The sequence below is a fragment of the Aspergillus eucalypticola genome (genome assembly GCF_003184535.1).
Source record: "Aspergillus eucalypticola CBS 122712 chromosome Unknown BO83scaffold_17, whole genome shotgun sequence".
Taxonomy (NCBI): Eukaryota; Fungi; Ascomycota; class Eurotiomycetes; order Eurotiales; family Aspergillaceae; genus Aspergillus; species Aspergillus eucalypticola.
In genome coordinates, this window is record NW_020290291.1 from 429,367 (window position 1) to 443,598 (window position 14,232).

Genomic DNA, 14,232 nt, shown 5'->3' on the forward strand with positions numbered 1-14,232 from the left:
CATCCTGCAAATCTGGCAGGGTCACAAAACGGGGCACTTCCCAATCCCAATCCGACCACGTTCGTCTCTCCCGCTTCGCCTTTTCGGATCTCCCTCTCCCTCTCTCTTCCTCCCCGACCTCTCCGTTGTGTCATAATCCTATTCCGCCTGCTGGCCCGTTCCTTTTCCTCTCCCTCGGGTCCTTCTCTATCATATTCAATTCGCCCATCATGAGTGCCTCCAAAACGGAGTCTCAGAAGATCTTTGAGAAGCTAAAACTCAAGCCCGCAAACAAGGCGCGCAGTGCCCCTCCCCGCCAGACTTAGTTATTATTATTACTATTACTCCGACCAGCCATTCTAACTCTTGCTTTTTTTTTCACCTCCACAGATCTGCTTCGATTGCGGCTCCAAGAACCCAACATGGTCGTCTGTGCCTTTCGGTATCTACCTGTGCCTTGACTGCTCGGCCAATCACCGTAACCTGGGCGTGCATATCTCCTTCGTCCGCTCCACCAACCTCGACCGTATGCTTCATCGCATCTCCTGACTTCCATGTCCGTCGATGCTAATGTGATACGTGCAGAATGGCAATGGGAACAGCTCCGGGTCATGAAGGTCGGCGGTAACGAGTCCGCTACCAAGTACTTCCAATCGCACGGCGGTTCTGCCGCTCTTGCCAGCAAGGACGTCAAAGTCAAGTACACCTGCAATGCCGCCGTAAAGTACAAGGAGGAGCTGAAGAGACGCGCTGCGCAGGATGCGCAACAGTTAGTGGTCCCGGGTGCTCTGCAAATCTTCCAGTTCTAATGCTTCTTGTTACGCATAGGTACCCCGGAGAGGTTGTGATTACCGATATCCCCGCTGGCACTCCGTCCAACGGCTCCAGTACCCCCGCCGCTGAGGATGACGACTTCTTCTCCTCCTGGGACAAGCCCTCCATCAAGCGCCCCAGCAACCCCCCTTCCCGTACCGGTACCCCTCCGGTTGTCAGCCGCACTGGCTCGCCCTTCCTGAACTCCGGCGCAAACGGTTCCCGCTCCAAGTCGCCCCTGTCCGCTTCCGACAAGGACAACTCTTCCCCTGCCCCTACCGCCATCCGGGCCAGCGCTGCTGTCCGTAAGACCCCTTCTACCACCACTGCCAAGAAGGGCAGCGTGTTGGGCGCCAAGAAGGCCCCTAAGCTGGGGGCTAAGAAGATCGGCGCCGCGGAAATTATCGACTTCGATGAGGCTGAGAGAAAGGCCAAGGAGGAGGCTGAGCGCATTGAGAAGCTGGGCTACGACCCCGAAGCCGAGCAGGCTGAGGCTGATGCTAAGGCCAAGACGACCACCACCGCTGCCACGGCGATCGCCTCGCCCACTCCTATCAGCCCTAGCAGGAACACCCAAGAACGCAACTCGGGCGATGTTGAGCGTCTCGGCATGGGAATTGGAAGGCTCGGATTCGGACAGACTGTCGGCGTGAAGCCGGCTGCCCCGAAGAAGCCGGGCTTCGGTGCTGTTGCCCCTCGGTCTGCAGCTGATGGTATGCGACTTGCCTAGTTCTTATAGTGGTTAGGATGACGACTAACGATGTTTACAGATGAGGAGTTGAAGCAGGCCAAGTCTCGCTTCGGTAGCCAGAAGGGTATCTCTTCCGACGAATTCTTCGGACGCGATCGTTTCGACCCCAATGCTCAGGCTGAGGCCAAGGAGCGCCTTCGTCAATTCGACGGCGCCCAGGCTATCTCGAGCAACTCCTACTTTGGACGTCCTGAGGATGATCTTCCCGCTGCCGATGATACCTACGGTGATCTTGAAAATGCTGCCAAGGACTTTGTGCGTCGCTTCGGTATCACCGCGGGTGATGACCTTGAGAACCTGACGCAGCTCGTTGGAGAGGGCGCAACTAAACTGCAAGGTCAGTTTATCCCCATTGTCTTCACGCCGACTCTTACTCACAGGATATATAGGCGCTATACGCAGCTACCTTAACAGCTAGATATGTGCGCGACAACTCACTGATAATCTTTCAATTCTTACCTCCGGCTTATCCTGACCCTTGTTAGCCAGCTTTCTCCTCGATCTCCTTCATCTATGGCGTTTCTGTCTCCGTCTTCTATTCCCCTGATTAGTACCCTCATCAACAGAGCTTTTCGACAACATGGCTGGCGCAGTGCTCTCTATTTGCTGAGACTAGCTGGGTGCGCCAGGTTCCCATTTACTGAATCAACGGACCAGGTCGGTCTCGCTGGCACCTATGCTGCTCTTCTGCGTTAGTTGAAATCATTAATTGCCTTCCACTGAACATGTTTGGCTGCTTTGAATCCTTGTATATTCATCGTTGAACTTAGTAGGTTACGAGTCTAGAACTGAATTAGTGAATGAAAAGCCAACTCCATTGCTTCAACATGCACGCAACAAGTATGTTGTTTATGTCAACAACCTTCTGCGGTACACAGCACAGGCGCTCCTTCCCTAGCCTCCCCTTCCATCTACCATATATAATCTCTTCATCACGAAGACAGATGCCCACCAGTCCTCCTCCCTCTTCTCCGCCTCATAACCCTAATATCCATACTTACTGCACACCCTAAACACCTTCATTCTTAATCCTCACCAATCCCCATCCAAAGCATCATGTCCAGCCAAACGCCCCTCAACACCGGAACACATACCACCTTCTACACCGAAAGAAGAGCCCCCTACCAAACCGAAGTCCCCCTCCGACCAGAAACACCACCACCTCCTCCACCACCAGACTCCCCCACCACCACCATCCCCAAGCCGAGAGCCCCCTACCCATCCTGGAAAATCAGCCACGTCTGGTTCCACCTTCCCCCCGGGGCCGAAGACTTCCACGACAACACCTGGCCACCATACCGGCATGGGCTCTGGATCGAGCACGGCCCCGCAGGCCGCGGCCACCTGCACCACGTCGTCGGCAATTCTTCTGACCGGGAAGGCCTTATCTACGCCGTCAAACACTTTAAGCACCCCATCACCAACGAACCCACGTACGCGGGCGAGACCGTCATCGGCTACCTCAGCCCAGAACGCTACCCGGATCTTAAGCAGGCGTTCTTGACCTGTCAGCCTCCGTTGCAGCAGAAGAAGTATAACAGGCGCACGGATGTCACGGAACCCTTCGGGGTTAATGAGGATGGTCAGACGGTGTTTTATAGCCAATATAGGCTGGATAATTTCATGTTTCCGCCGTTGAAACTGGATCGGTATTTTGTTAAGTTGCAGTTGTTGGAGAAGGTTAGGGAGATGAAGTTGAGTAGGAGCCAGGCGGGGGATTATGTCGTTCTTAGTGGGTTTTTTCCGGCTGAGGAGTGGGATGAGCCTGAGGTGTTGGGATTGGGGTTGGGTTCTGCTGGGAAGGGGAGTGGGTGATGGGTTGGTGGATTATCTTTTGGTGGATTATATAGGTTTCTGATCTGTTTGGTTCAGGTTGGATGACTGGCTTGGTGATCTATCTTTGGTTGTGGGGAGGCTCTGGTTTGGGTTGGTTGGGTTATACCCATCATTCGCTATGTGCTGTTTTGCTTCGTTGGATGGCACTCATTCATGTGTGCTTTTGTTTGCTCGTAGCGTAGCTAGGATAGATTGCTGAACATATATTCTTTCATCCATCCACTTACCCCTCATGGACTTTAGTATAGATGTGGATGTTATTTGATTGACAAGATGCCAACCGTATACTCATCATCACAGGATAATTGACTCAATCCTGCCAATAATTATCTACAATCAATATGATTATCCGGGTTTGAGCCCTTCCCAACGCCCAAACAAGTTGGGAAACCAATTCGCCAGTCCCTTCCCCCCTATACACAATACAACTCTATCCCATCCACAATCCTATAGTTGAATATACAAGCCCACAAAACTTCCCACTTTTCACATCCATCCCCATCAAACCACCCCCCTATAAATCGCATCCGCCACCCTCCCAACCTGCCACATCTCCTTGACATCATGCACCCTTACAATATCCGCACCCCCCGCAACACTCGCCGTCACCGTCGCCGCCGTTCCCCAAGTCCTATCCTTGGCCTCCTTGACCCCCGTCAACCTGCCCACGAACCTCTTCCGACTCGGGCCCATCAACCACGGGAAATACTCCAGACCCTCAATCCCCGTCCTCAACTTATTCAACTCCCTCAAGATAGTCAAATCATGAGGTTCATTCTTCGCGAACCCTAACCCGGGATCTAATATCATCCTCCACCGTCTAATCCCCGCTGCTTCTGCGGCGGCGACCCGGTCGAGGAGTTCATTGCCTACGTCTTGGATGATTCCGTTGGGGTAGTCGGTTAACTTTGTCATGGTGGAGGGTGTGCCGCGCATATGCATCAATATGACTGATTTTCCGGTCCTCGCCATGGTAGGTAGCATCTCGGGGTCGAGGAGACCCGCTGAGACGTCGTTGATGATGTCCGCGCCGGCGGCGCAGGCTGCTTCGGCGACGCGGGCCCGGTACGTGTCGATGCTGATGGCGATGTGGGCGGCCTCGGGGATGGTGGTTCGGATGTGTCTGATGGCGGGGATTACTCGGGATAGTTCTTCGGATTCGCTGACCGGGGTGGAGCCTGGGCGGGTGCTTTCGCCGCCGATGTCGATTATGGTGGCGCCGGAGCGGATCATGTTGTGGACTGTTGTGGTTAGGGTGCTCAGGTCGGTAGGGGAGTGTGTGCCGCCGTCGGAGAAGGAGTCGGGGGTTAGGTTGAGGATGGCCATTATGTGGGTTGGGCGGGACGGGTTGGTGCTGTGGATTGGGGGGAAGAGGGGCGATATGGGGGTTGTGGTGTGGGGGGTGGGAGATGGAGGTGGGAGGGTTCTGAGGTGGTTGAGGTAGCTTTGGGAGTGGCCCAGGAAGGGGGGCGTTCGTGGGGGATTAGTCTGTTGGTGGTTAGTGGTGATTGGAATAGGGAGGGGAAGGGGGAGAACGTGCTGGCAGAGGGGTCGGAGGACAAAGTCGCGCTCGAGCATCAGTTTGTGCGGAATGTCGAGACGCTCGTGCGTGAATATTTGCTCGTCGTAGAGGAGGATGTCCAGGTCGATTGAACGTGGGCCTTTGTCGATGAGCTTCTTCCGGCCGAGGCCTAGCTCGATGGCTTGCAGGGTGTCCAGCAGTTCCATGGGAGATAGGCTAGTTTCGACCTGATGAAGATGTTAGAGTAGTTGAGAGTGTTAGGGGGGTTGAGACGTACCTCGCACACTCCGTTGATGAAGGGGTCCTGGTCGAGGACGTACATCGGGGCTGTCTCGAAGAGGGAGCTCGTCCGCTTGATTCGAATGTTGGCGCGCTCCAATTCGCGGCAAGCAGCTTCGATCATATCAATGCGGTCTCCGACATTGCTGCCAAAGGCAATGAATGCCCGATGGGTGGAGGGATGTACTCGATCCATGCTGGGGTTGAATCGATGTGCTCGGCTGGTTGTAAGCTTGCGAGTGTGACACAGGGGCTTTAGGAGTTCATGGCGGGATCTCTTTGCAGTGATGCCACTCAATGTGCCTGGGTTGAGACGATTGATGTGCAATGGCTCTGGTAGTGAGTTAGTCCAGCTCTAGCTACTACGCATGTGAGGTTTGCGATCCAGATCCTATCTACAAAATCATTGTCGTCAAGGATAGGACTGTCACCATGATGGACATAACAAGCACATGCTGTACTAATGAAGTCTAGGAATGATCGTACCAGATACAGATGAGTTTCTATAAAAGTTAGACTGTGATATCTCCAATCAAATTAATGAAAGACCTGCCTTGCTACCAAACTGCCAAACGATCTGCTAAGAATTGATCCGCCTCTACATGGTTGAGAATGCAGCAGGCTTGTGCTGGGGAACCGACAAGCGCGGACAGCTGATGTCAAGGCGACAGCATTGCTATGCCAGGTTACCGTTGGCTTGGGTCTCATACTTTCTGCAGCAGCCACGGAGCTCAGAAACGAAGTGCAGAGGCGAGATCTACAGCGAATCCGGAATGAAAATACGTCATGCGCGGGCCGTGCTACTCCCGTCACCTGACTCCGGCTGTGACAGCCTGAGGCGTGAACAACACTGTTTACTAGCCACACTTCACCAGCCACCACGACTAATCATAGGCTAACTGAGAAAAGGCAAAGTGTGGTAACCCCGCAACGGGAATCAGGTGGTTCGGCTGTAAACTCGGGGTAGTCAGCCGTCAATAGCTTGGTCCCTCACACGCCCTGGACCGAGGCTCGTGCTGGTCACTCTTTGTCCTCGGCTCCTCCAGCCTGCACACTCACTCCCTTATAACTGTGCTTGGATACCCTGGGTCTCCGCATCCCTTGTTTACTCGCTAACTGACATATTATTACCTTGTACCTTATTTTTGGTCTCCGATCCACCTGTCATCCATCTATCGCCTCTTCAGATACTCCAAAATGGCTTCTCCGCGTGAGTTCCTCGCCACCGCCTCTTCATATGCACTATGCAATGCGCCCGAATCTTCGGGGATCTTGAATACTAATGCCATCCTGCTTTTGTAGAAAAAATCCGTACTACTCTTACTGATCTGCTCAAGATCAACCACCCCGTCTTCCTGGCGGGTATGAACGTGGCCGCCGGCCCTAAGTTGGCCGCTGCGGTCACCAACGCCGGTGGTCTGGGAGTCATTGGAGGTGTCGGATACACCCCTGACATGCTCCGTGAGCAGATTGCAGAGCTCAAGAGCTTCCTGAATGACAAGAACGCTCCCTTTGGTGTTGATCTGCTGCTCCCCCAGGTCGGTGGAAGCGCCCGCAAGACCAAGTGAGACACCCATGTGATTGTATGACAAACGGAAACCCGAGATGCTAATGCGCTTTCCGTTCCTCAGCTATGACTACACCAAGGGCAAGCTCAACGAACTTGTCGACATCATTATCGAAAGCGGCGCTAAGCTCTTCGTCTCTGCCGTCGGTGTGCCCCCCAAAGCTGTCGTGGACAAACTCCATGCTGCAGGCATCCTGTATATGAACATGATCGGTCACCCCAAGCACGTCCAGAAGTCCCTCGATGCCGGCGCGGATATTATTTGTGCTCAGGGTGGTGAAGGTGGTGGTCACACTGGCGATGTTCCTACCACGATCCTCATTCCTACCGTAGCCAAGCTCTGCCAGGGCAAGAAGAGTCCCTTGACTGGTCTGCCCGTGCAGGTGGTTGCTGCCGGTGGCTTGTACAATGGCAACTCGGTGGCTGCTGCCTTGATGCTTGGCGCATCGGCCGTGTGGGTTGGTACTCGCTTCATCCTGGCTGACGAGGCTGGTGCCCCCAAGGCTCACCAGGAGGCTGTCCGCACTGCTGGCTTTGACGACACAATCCGCACTATTATCTTCACGGTAAGTTCAACGAAACACTACACCTAATTCATATTCTAACTTCTTTAGGGCCGCCCGCTCCGTGTCCGTAACAACGAATACATCAAGAACTGGGAAGAGAACCGCCAAGACGAGATCAAGAAGCTCACTTCCCAGGGTATTATCCCGGCCGAGCACGACATGGAGAACCTCCCTGATGATGTTGATGACGAGACCCTTGAGAATGCTCGCCCCTTCCTGATGGGCAAGGTTGCTGCCGTTGTAAACGAGAAGAAGCCTGCCAAGGCTATTGTTGATGAGCTTGTGGACGATGCTGCTGCTCTGTTGCAGAAGGGCAACAAGATGTTGGCCAAGTTGTAAACTTTTCTCATTCCAGATACCATTTGCATGCATATTGTCAATGTCAGTTTAAGACAGTTGAACTGTTCATGATTTGATTCATTCATACTTCTACCGAATACCAGTGAAACTGTTTTGGCGGATGCTTGCTCTTTAACCTAGCTATACATTAAGAATTGAAATACAAACATTCTACACTTCTACAGACAATGGCTTACTATACTCCTAATCCGGCTTATCCTATACCATTGAGATCAATACAGATAGTACTAGATCTCATCATTCCGAAAATGCACTATCCTTCCCCCCTTCCATACTAGTCCCTCGCAATTTTCCACGCAAGACCTTGAATCTCTCAATGCCTATCCATAGCCGACGCCTGCAACCGCATTCTACTCCCTGTGACACAAGACGATCTCGACGTCCATCACCCCACAGACGGAAAGACAAGGCAAGGAAGCACCCACCACCCAAGTGCCTGTGCCATCCTCAAGTAAGGCCGGATGTACAAAATATGCATCCGAAGTTGCACAAGTGTTAAGATGCAAGATCGTACTAATGATCTAGTCGGGCCAGCATTGCAGCTCGGGGTAGACCTGGTATGTGGCTTATAGAGCGCAGGTAGATTAGGGCTATGGGACAATGTCAGATTTAGTTTTTCCGTGGATATTTGGTATGTGAGATATGAGTGCTAGTGACACAGACAAAGAAGGGGCGTTGGAATGTCTCTTTACTAAAAGTAGAAGCTATCATGAAGTTGATCTAAGCTCATCCCAAAAATCAGGCTATCGAGGCCGTCATGTGGGGAGAGCGGGTCTCACGGTCTCACCCTTCCTACCACTAATTGACATATCCGACACTCTTGGGCACTACTGCATACTATCGTTTTAATCCACCTCCACATCTACCATTGCGAATTCCTGCTTGCCATGTCCCGATCCGCAACTTCATTTTCAGGTACCACCCTGCAAACAGACCACATGGCTCTGCAATTCAAGGAAACCTGGTATGACAGCCGCTTCCAAGATCCACCATGGAACGCAAACGGCACGAAAAGTATATTCCTCGCTACTGTTGAATCTTGAAGCTTACCGTCTGAGCTTCATCATAACCAGTTTTGAGTGACTGGTTCCAGGTTTGTCGACCAATTCGCAGCGCCGGGTGTTTCTATCCTGCACATTTAAGGGTTACTCTCAAGGCCGAACTTTCAAACTCGATGAGCACTCTTGAGACTAGTATTGACTTGCCTGGATTCAAAGGGGCTTCTTCTCCGAGACTTGATTGATATTCGATATTTACGCCCAAGCAGAAAACATGTTACTAGAAGTGGATGGTTCATGATGTTCTTGGATATACTTCGCCACTACCGGTAGGTCATACAATTAGGTCATTCAAAAGTAACCGAAGTCAATTCTGACACTCTATTTATATCTAGGCCTCTGTTCATCTATCATGGTACCTCCTATACCAACAGATTGTCATCTACACTACATCCACTTGCAAAGCTCAAGAACAGACAGATACGATGAGCGACATCGGCCATTCGGACAAAATCTCCTCTATTGAAAAGCCTGCACTTTTCAAACTGCCAGATAAAGGCGACTACAGCTTGGGTGCCGAACCGCCTTCTGCATCCAACCGTCTAACCTACAACACTGACGACGCTTCTACCCTGGAGCGGTTCAAAATCCGCGAGCTCTGCGAAGGCTGGCCTCTTCACCGCGATGCCTGCGAATGGTCTGATCTGAGGGAGATATTCGATCCCAAGGCCTTCATAAATATCAGCTGGCAGCAAAACTACCGAGACAAGGCCATTGATACTTGGGCTGAAGGATGGGCTAAGGGTGAATTTATTTGCCATCGGGTTCTGGGTCACGCCGTAGATATCAAGGGTGATCGTGCCATCGATAAAATGAAGTGTACGATTTCCTGGCGTTTTGCGGATGAAAATGGTGTTGAATGGGATAGCGGCTGGTAAATCTCTCCCGTCTCTGTTATGAGCCTACTAACATGGATGGTTTTAGTGACTGTCGCTTTGGATATTTCTTGAAGAAGCAGCCGCAGGGATGGAAAATCCTCTGCAATCACCCCATCTATGAAAAGGACAAATGTGTACCAGTGGACCCTACTCGACCTCCACATATTGACCATGAGTCTCTAGACAAGGAGCCCAAAGGCTACCGGTTTCTGGCTTATGGTATGCGCCGGCTGGGCTATCCGATTAAGCAGAATTTGCCCCAGTTGTTCGGCAAAGAGCGAGACATGGTATACAAGGAAATGGCGGAGTGGCTGGATGGTAAGGATATTGATTTCTCTAAGGATGACTTTTGACGTATCTATTCTGCGCGGCATCCCATTCAAGCTTTCTCAAACACACGTCTCTAGTTAACTATTTCACTTTTGGTGGGTGTATGTCGCTTCACTTGCTGGCGAACTGTATCAAGATCTCATGTCCTTTGACTTTGGAATTGAACCATTCTTTTATTTCGATTCGGTCCTCCACAATCGACGCACCACGCAGCACATCTTCTTTGACCACGGTGAAAATAGCCATGGTGACTTCATACATGGCCAACGACTGGGCAATGCATGCTCTAGTCCCTTTGCCAAACGCAAAGAATGCCGTGAGCATTCTGTCGTCCGCGTTATCCCAACGTTCAGGAAGGAAACGATGTGGCTCAGGGAACACGCTGCTATCTTGATGCAGCTGAAAGGCCGCAACACCGACACTCGTACCAGCCGGGAAATAGTAGTCATGATACTTCCAGCCTCCAGCCGGAACTGAACGAGGCAGGCGAATTGGATTGGCCCAGGAAAGACGAAGGCCTTCTCGGACGACACCGCGCAGGTATACGCACGCGGTTGGATCCTCGTCATTTCCAATGCTCTCCATGACTGCCTGTCTGAGACGATCATAACTACAGGAAAGCCCAGTTAGTGACATTGGTGTACAACTCTGGCCTTATTGTAACTCACACTTCTGGGTGTTTTGCAAGATACCACATGATCGTCGCGGTGTTCATTCCCGTGGAATCGGTCCCTGCAAAACAGACATCTTTGACTTCAATCCGAGACTGTGCTATGGTCGACTTCTCCAACAAACGGCTCTGATAGCTTCCACTTTTTGGTATCGCTCTCTGGACAAGCCTTCTGGCGTACTGGTCGATCAATCCGTGCGACTGCTCCACATTCTTGGTCGCGCTCCAACGCTCAATGACCTCCATGACAAAGCCACCGATTTTCCCCGGCACGATATTGAAATAGGCACCTACTCCAACGAAGGAATCCACAAACGGCGATGCCGACATTGACTCTGAATCCTCCGTGATGGCGCCGTACCTCTCGTGGAACAGATACGTACTTACAGCGTCAATTGCCATGGCACGCGTCACATTAAGCACGTTTACTGGTCTGCCAGTGCGCGCTTCAGTCTGCAGTCTTTTCGCGAAGTCGTCAAAGACCTCGCGTAAGGCTTCTTGAGAGTTGCGAATTGATGTCGTAGAGAAAAGAGGGGCGACAGCTTTCGCTCGTGTTGCTCGCTCAGGCAAAGTCAGACTGGAAAATATGGTCGTGTGTCCGTCGATGTCAAACTTGGAATATGCTGGTGTCTTGGGGAAACCACCGCGAGCAACGTAAATTGGCTCCAGCGCATCTTTATCGGCGATGTCGACGTCATTGGGAGCGACTCGTAAGACTGGGCCGTATTTGCGATGCAAATCATATACTACTGTACATTCGTCGCCGATATATGTGTGGTATGCTAACCATAGCGAAGTGCAGGCTGCGAGCTTAGGACCAGGTACCGATGATAGAGGATGAAGGTAGATGCGATAGAAGCATCTGCAGAATATGACGCTAGAAATTGCGACGACCACCAATGATAGCGATTGGGCTATGAGCCCTTGTAAAGTTTCGATGTGAGCCATTGTAAGAGGTCAACAGTGACCTCGAATCATGTGTGCGCTGATTGTGATTGACCGAATATATAGCAAGAAATTGGGTGCGTACCCCGCAAGTTAGTTCACCACGATCGGAGTCACAGATGAGTCATGCTCCGATCGCGCTGTCGACTCGGTCAGACAGAAACTACTACAGCTGGAAGACATGTCGGAGCGTCCGAAAAAAGCAATAAAGTTACTCCTTTGATAGGCCCAACGCCCCTTGCTGAAGATGCGCGTCCTACCAATGGCGGTTCTCCAACTCGGTATGTCACCGGTCGATCCGCTGATAAGCACCACTTGGCAAGCTGAGCTGCAGAGCCAGCCGACAGACACGGTACATTATCGACACGAGCTTATCATGCTGTCCCGGCTGGATATATAGCAGATATGTCGTCAATCTGATCGGCCTCAAGACCCTTTATGCACCGTCACCACCATCGGCATCATGTCTGTGAAGCCCAAAGATGTCTTCGGTCATGGCACCGAAGAAGACCTCACGCTTGAGCACTTGGGCTATCAGCAAGGTATGACTGGATTCATGGTGGATTCTCGAATTAGAAGTGTATTGCCTGACACTCATGACTCCAGAATTCAAACGGTCGTTCGGCCTCTTGGATATGATAGGCTTCAGTTTTAGTATCGTTACCTGGTATTCCACACCGATCCTACCATGTCGAACGGCTGACTAACATCTACGACAGCTGGAGTGCACTGAGTGGTGTATTCATCATTGGAGTAGATGCCGGTGGTCCACCGGTTATGCTCTTTGGATGGCTAGGCGTGTGTGTAATCACCTTTGCGGTTGCCCTATCCATGGCAGAATGGTGCTCAAGGTGGCCCGTGGCCGGAGGGCAGTATTCATGGGTCTTTCTGCTAGCACCGCCAAAGATCGCTCGAGAGATGTCGTACATAACGGGGTGGTTTATGCTAATGGGTAAGCTATGGTATATCTCCAGAATATCTGTGTCACGATGCTTAGTCGAGGACAGGTATTCTCGCCATGGGCTCTGCGAACAACTCGTTCGCAGCCAACTTCATCCTCGGACAAGCAAACCTGGTATATCCCGGATATGTAATCGAACGGTGGCATACTGTCTTGGTCACTTATGCAGTCGCAATCTGGGCTCTTCTGGTCAATATATTCTTGCCCCACCTGCTCAACCGCCTATCCCGGGCCATCCTGCTGTGGAACGTTTGCTCGTTCATCATCATCGTCGTGGTTCTACTAGCAACCAACAAAAGCAAACAAGATGCCTCTTTCGTATTCCAAGATTTCCAGAACACGACCGGCTTCGGATCCGCAATGGCAACAATGGTCGGAATCCTTCAAAGCTTTTTCGGCATGTGCTGTTACGATACTCCAAGCCACATGACCGAGGAAATGACGCATGCTTCGCGGGATGCACCCAAAGCCATGGTCATGTCCGTTGGTATGGGTGCTGTTACGGGTTTTATCTTTCTATTGACGCTCTGCTTCTGCATCGGCGACATTGATGCTACTGCAAACTCCTCCACCGGTGTCCCCGTGTTGCAGATTTTCTACGACTCAACCCAAAGCAAAGTCGCCGCCTGCTTTATGACCAGTATGATGACGGTAATCATGATGGTAGCCTCAGTGAGTCTTGTGGCGGAGGGCTCCCGGGCACTATTTGCATTCGCACGGGACCGGGGAATGCCATTCTCTGGAATCTTATCCCGAGTGGAGAAGAGGAGAAAGATCCCGATATATGCGATATTGTTCACTGTTGTGGTACAAATGGCTTTCAACTCGATCTACTTCGGCACCGTCACTGGTTTTAATACAGTTGTGTCTATTGCGACCACGGGATTCTGTGAGACGTTCCCATCGAAGTTTGATTGATTGTGAGGACAAAGCTGACTGCGTCACTATGATAGATGTCTCCTACGCACTAGTCCTTCTTGCTCGCCTCCTCGGATATTTCTTTGGCCATGACATCGCTCCCGTCGACGGTCCTTACTCTTTCCCGTTGCCCATATCGCTCAGTCTACACGGCCTGGGATTCCTGTTTCTGTTCTTTGCATTCATTACCTTCAACTTTCCTTCAGATGCACCAGTCACTCCGGATTCGATGAACTACACCAGTGCGGCGATTGGGCTGATTGCATTGCTGAGCATTCTCACGTGGTTCACTACCGCTCGGAAGCAGTTCAAGGGACCGGCTGATGTGCAGGGTTTGGTTGTAGATGGAGTGGAGCAGGTGGGAGAGGTAGGGGAGGCGGGTGCTAGTTGTTCGGAGAAGGGAAAGTCAGATACTTGATGGACTTTTCCATGTCACGGTTTTCGGTATATATTGTAGGCATAAGATGTGAACGGATTTAGTACTCATGAACCAGAATGTTGGTGTTCCGTGGATTCAATGATCACCCCGTGCCATGCATATCAGGATTTAAGCTTGATATATTTAACCCATCACGACTGCAATAGCCGATGGTTTTCATACATACCGACACACTCATCATATGTCCCCGCTAATTACATGTCCATTAGTATCATTACTCCGGAGAATTAGTTACTCTCATGATACCCATAGGATTAACTAGTACTACTTATGACGCAGATCACGGAAAGATGCCGAAGCCGATGCTAAATATATATCTGACATCCGACAGCAGCACAACTGAGAGAGTAGCAATCTCAA

General features: G+C 51.4%; 7 protein-coding genes across 7 annotated transcripts; 5 read left to right on the forward strand and 2 right to left on the reverse strand.

Moving 5' to 3' along the window:
* The first annotated feature begins 82 nt into the window (after nt 1-82).
* BO83DRAFT_438560 (ADP-ribosylation factor GTPase-activating protein) lies at nt 83-2,367 on the forward strand. The gene is made up of 6 exons (XM_025536100.1): nt 83-275; nt 370-505; nt 565-748; nt 808-1,505; nt 1,563-1,880; nt 1,933-2,367. Exons 1-6 carry the CDS (start codon nt 210-212, stop codon nt 1,959-1,961), a joined length of 1,431 nt encoding a protein of 476 aa, XP_025386720.1. The 5' UTR covers nt 83-209; the 3' UTR covers nt 1,962-2,367.
* A 232-nt stretch (nt 2,368-2,599) lies between these two features.
* On the forward strand, nt 2,600-3,358 carry BO83DRAFT_409267 (uncharacterized protein; the record flags this gene model as incomplete). Its single annotated transcript, XM_025534119.1, has 1 exon — nt 2,600-3,358. The coding sequence occupies one exon, from the start codon at nt 2,600-2,602 to the stop codon at nt 3,356-3,358; it is 759 nt and encodes a 252-aa protein (XP_025386721.1).
* A 522-nt stretch (nt 3,359-3,880) lies between these two features.
* On the reverse strand, nt 3,881-5,376 carry BO83DRAFT_428439 (folic acid synthesis protein; the record flags this gene model as incomplete). Its single annotated transcript, XM_025535404.1, has 3 exons — nt 3,881-4,867; nt 4,916-5,128; nt 5,179-5,376. The coding sequence occupies 3 exons, from the start codon at nt 5,374-5,376 to the stop codon at nt 3,881-3,883; spliced, it is 1,398 nt and encodes a 465-aa protein (XP_025386722.1).
* An 829-nt stretch (nt 5,377-6,205) lies between these two features.
* BO83DRAFT_363718 (nitronate monooxygenase) lies at nt 6,206-7,833 on the forward strand. Its single transcript, XM_025529587.1, has 4 exons — nt 6,206-6,390; nt 6,483-6,744; nt 6,812-7,313; nt 7,362-7,833. The coding sequence occupies exons 1-4, from the start codon at nt 6,378-6,380 to the stop codon at nt 7,650-7,652; spliced, it is 1,068 nt and encodes a 355-aa protein (XP_025386723.1). The 5' UTR covers nt 6,206-6,377; the 3' UTR covers nt 7,653-7,833.
* Nucleotides 7,834-8,802: 969 nt separating this feature from the next.
* On the forward strand, nt 8,803-10,283 carry BO83DRAFT_63650 (uncharacterized protein). The gene is made up of 3 exons (XM_025537493.1): nt 8,803-9,000; nt 9,067-9,605; nt 9,656-10,283. Exons 1-3 carry the CDS (start codon nt 8,962-8,964, stop codon nt 9,960-9,962), a joined length of 885 nt encoding a protein of 294 aa, XP_025386724.1. The 5' UTR covers nt 8,803-8,961; the 3' UTR covers nt 9,963-10,283.
* On the reverse strand, nt 9,931-11,603 carry BO83DRAFT_418327 (cytochrome P450). Its single transcript, XM_025534812.1, has 2 exons — nt 10,608-11,603; nt 9,931-10,549 (listed from the first exon to the last, which is right to left on the reverse strand). The coding sequence occupies exons 1-2, from the start codon at nt 11,555-11,557 to the stop codon at nt 10,051-10,053; spliced, it is 1,449 nt and encodes a 482-aa protein (XP_025386725.1). The 5' UTR covers nt 11,558-11,603; the 3' UTR covers nt 9,931-10,050.
* A 134-nt stretch (nt 11,604-11,737) lies between these two features.
* On the forward strand, nt 11,738-13,851 carry BO83DRAFT_438565 (GABA permease; the record flags this gene model as incomplete). The annotated part of the gene is made up of 5 exons (XM_025536101.1): nt 11,738-12,096; nt 12,161-12,221; nt 12,274-12,506; nt 12,562-13,404; nt 13,469-13,851. The coding sequence occupies exons 1-5, from the start codon at nt 12,018-12,020 to the stop codon at nt 13,849-13,851; spliced, it is 1,599 nt and encodes a 532-aa protein (XP_025386726.1). The 5' UTR covers nt 11,738-12,017.
* Nucleotides 13,852-14,232: the final 381 nt, after the last annotated feature.